The 3,673-nt window shown below is 31.8% G+C and overlaps 1 protein-coding gene across 1 annotated transcript; it reads right to left on the reverse strand.

Moving 5' to 3' along the window:
- Positions 1-1,149: 1,149 nt before the first annotated feature.
- On the reverse strand, positions 1,150-2,598 carry LOC127138351 (probable F-box protein At4g22030). The gene has a single exon (XM_051064780.1). It carries the CDS (start codon positions 2,543-2,545, stop codon positions 1,289-1,291), a length of 1,257 nt encoding a protein of 418 aa, XP_050920737.1. The 5' UTR covers positions 2,546-2,598; the 3' UTR covers positions 1,150-1,288.
- Between the last annotated feature and the right edge of the window lie 1,075 nt (positions 2,599-3,673).

Genomic DNA, 3,673 nt, shown 5'->3' on the forward strand with positions numbered 1-3,673 from the left:
GTTTCATCGTGGCCACAATACTTTTCATCACGCACATGATTTTTCCAATAGGTAGAGCTTTTTGTTAGCTTTTATTTGCAAATTTATACTGTTATTTGTCCTCAAGGAACTCATTTATAACTGTGATCTTCCTCAGAACTTTGTAATTACCAAACAAATGACAGACACCAATTGTTTCCGAGTTATTACTTTTGTTCCTTGCTTCATAATCCTAAGAGTTTTTCTTCAATTTTCTATATACTCAACCTCATTGTTCACTCTTATTGAAACAATATGGTAATCACTCATTCACATACAATTGACATCAAACATATGAATTTGCAAGATTTCTAAAAATTTATCACTTTCTATTCAAAAACATACTTTTGAAATCTTTCACAAATTGTAACTTGGCTTATGTCGATGTGAGATATATTTGGTCATTAGGTTTAATTCATTGGAGTTAAATAACCGCTACCTTATATTTTTACATCATCCTAACATTTTCTTCGCTTGTTTTCACTTATGGATACTATAATTTTGACTTTCTTTTCCTTTTTAATACTTTTTTTCTAGAAGCTCTAAGTTTTAACATTATAACAATTTTTTTCTAGCTTCTACTTCATCATTTTTTCTCAATTCTTAAATTCTGCAATATAATTTAGTTCACTAAATTTTGAGGCATGCCTTAGACTTTATATAGTTGAACTGTAACATTTCAAATTCATAGAACTTTCTACTTTTAGATATGTGTCCTCAGATAGTAATGTCCTTAATATCTAGTCTTGGTCCAACGTTACTTTATCTCATTATGGGTTAGCGTTCTCATTAAACCATTAAATGAACCCGTCAGTCCATACGGGAACAAAAACAAAAATTATATTTTAAGTAGGATAATACCAACACTAATCCATCTAATTAATTAGAGTTGAATTTCAACGAAAATAATATTATAATTTGACATTTTTGTGCTGAAACTCATTCCATCATTTTTGGTTAAAAAAGAACAACCTTTTCTTTTATCTCGCAGCTACCTAATTCCACCCTCTAACTATATTGTAGCTTCAGAAGTCAAATATATGAATGAAGTTTAATCAAATTTTTCAAGAATACCAAAGAAATAAATTCTTATATATATATATATATATATCATAATAGTCCAACTTTTGAACATTCCTTCAAACATTAAAGGAAATATAAACTTATCAATCTAAAACTAAACTTTCCTTTTTGTACATAAAAAAATAAAATAACATGTTTTGACTTTATAATAAAAAAAATGAAGTTAATGAATCAATGTTACGTCTAATCAAAACAACTTGCTAGCAAATTCATCAACCTCAATTCCTTCCATCCTACAAGAAGCAGATTTCAAAGCAAGTTGTCTCATCTCACAAACACTTCTCCCCAACATCAAAGCCATTTTCATTTCAAATAATTCTCCATTTTCTCTCATCTCATAATCTTTCTCTTCCAACGTATCATCAACACTTTCTTCCAACATCTTAAAGAAGCCACCACAGTTTCTATACATCTCAAACACCATACCAATTTGTCCACCATGTTCAAAAGCATTCACTACAGCACCTAATGAACCAGCCATAACAGCAACTATAGCTGCAATAGAACCATTTCCTACAAATGTAGAACCTATAGCTGCAACTCCAGTGAGTAATGGACCTGCTATTGCTACACTCTTGTTAATCTTCAGTAATATATTTCCAAGTCTCTCATAATCTTCAATGTCTTTCGTCTTCACAACTTCAATAACTTCTTTCAATTCCATTTCAAGTTCTTCACTCCATCCATTATTATTACTATTTCTCTTCTTCGTATTTCTTTCTTCTGTATTTCCTTCTTTTCTTTTTCCTGGCCACCAAACAGCAGGTTCATATTTCGCAGGAAACTTTTCAAGCATAACACCTAATAAAGGAAGAGGATAAGCTTTATCAAGAGCCAAAACATTCTCCACCAAACACTTCACATCACGTTCCGTTATATTTCCAAGGGAAATTCCGTTTTCGATCTTAGCCCTTAGCTGTTTAAACAATCTTGTAGCGTTTCGTTGTTCCTCGGCGAGTTGCGAAGGCTGAATCTTGTTCATGATAAGAAGCAAACCTGTTGCAGCTGAAAACATAAGAGTGGATGACAGTTTAAGAGCCAGAAGTGGTGCTCCGATAGCACCAGTTGCCGCGGCGACACCGGTTAACGTTGTAGCAGTGAGTGTGATCATGTTGATGTTGTTTAGGAGTAGGTTGTTCCAATTCTGACGTTGTTCGCTGAGGTTGTTGTGCATTTCTATTCTGTCGGATACAGAATCTAAGATAGCATAGAGTTGCATGGTGATAGTAGAATTGGACAAACCATGTTGAAAATTATGTGTGTTGGTTATAACATTCTTTTGATCTGTAAATGTTGTTAATCCCTCAACATGTTTTCTAGGAATCTTAGGAACTGAGAAATTATTGGTTTTTGGGACATGGATTGTACCATTTACTGATCTTCTTAAAGGAACATAAGATGAAGAAAAGAATGATGTTGAGGTATGTATGGAGGCCAAAGCCATGAAATGAAAAATATTTAATTCTTGAATGGTAGTATAGTTTATTTATGAGTATATTTGTGTTTTGGTATTGATATATAGAATGTGTAGGTGGTGGTGTTTATATAATATAGAGAAATGGAAAAGTCAGAATCAAAACACAGATATAGAGACCAAGCAATATTTGTTGACCTGGTCCTGTTCAAAATTTTCTGCAAGAGGGATAATTTGGCTTAGGTCTCAATATGTGACATAGTAAAACTAAAACCAACTTCATAACTTGTTGAAAGATATAAAGAGTTGAAAGGTACAAAAGCTATACCACTACAATTTTCATTTATTTATAGGTATGATTACTCCTCTTCCTCTCAATTGTAAAAGAAAAAAATATCTAAAATGGTTAAATATGTTTTTAGTTCTTATAAATAAATGAATTTTACTTTTAACTTTTATAATAAAAAATCGGTTTTTAAAAAAAATTTCATCCACAATTTTGATCATTGGCGTCTATTTGCTCTAAGGAAAGTTGATGTTGCACTTGATAGAAAAAATTGTTAGATTGTGTGAGTTACAAACCTCCTGAAAAATGTGTTTAGTGCAAACACCCACACCAAGAATCCTTTTATCTCATTGTAACTTTGAAACCAATAACACATGGTTTTTTTTCCTTTTAAAGTGTTTCAATCTTCACAACATTATCTCATTGCAACTTTGGAACCAACAAAATTAAGAACTTTTTTTGTCACTAACCTCAATGTTTTCATCATCGATTTCATCAATGCAAAGTTTGCGCATTCTTCACTTTATGAATAGGATGATGGACTTACTTCATTTTCATCTCATGCTATGTAGGTCTCCTTGGACTTTGATTCCTTTTTTCATTGATGATTACTTTTCATAGCGAGCATGGGGCAATTCGCCTTCATGTGTCATTGCTTTCCACATTCAAAACATGTAAAATTCTGGTTTAAAGTAGATGCTTCCTTCTTCTTGAAAATTTTCATCCCTTTACCGAAATTTAAAGTTTTATCATTTTGTCGAAATTTACCAAATATTTTTACAAAAAGAGTGATGTTATCATCTTCATTCATAATGTCTTCTTCCAATTTTCCCCTTTAATCAACTTTTAAAGCAATACTCTTGTGTTTCTTC

This window comes from Lathyrus oleraceus, chromosome 4 (assembly GCF_024323335.1).
Source record: "Lathyrus oleraceus cultivar Zhongwan6 chromosome 4, CAAS_Psat_ZW6_1.0, whole genome shotgun sequence".
NCBI lineage: Eukaryota > Viridiplantae > Streptophyta > Magnoliopsida > Fabales > Fabaceae > Lathyrus > Lathyrus oleraceus.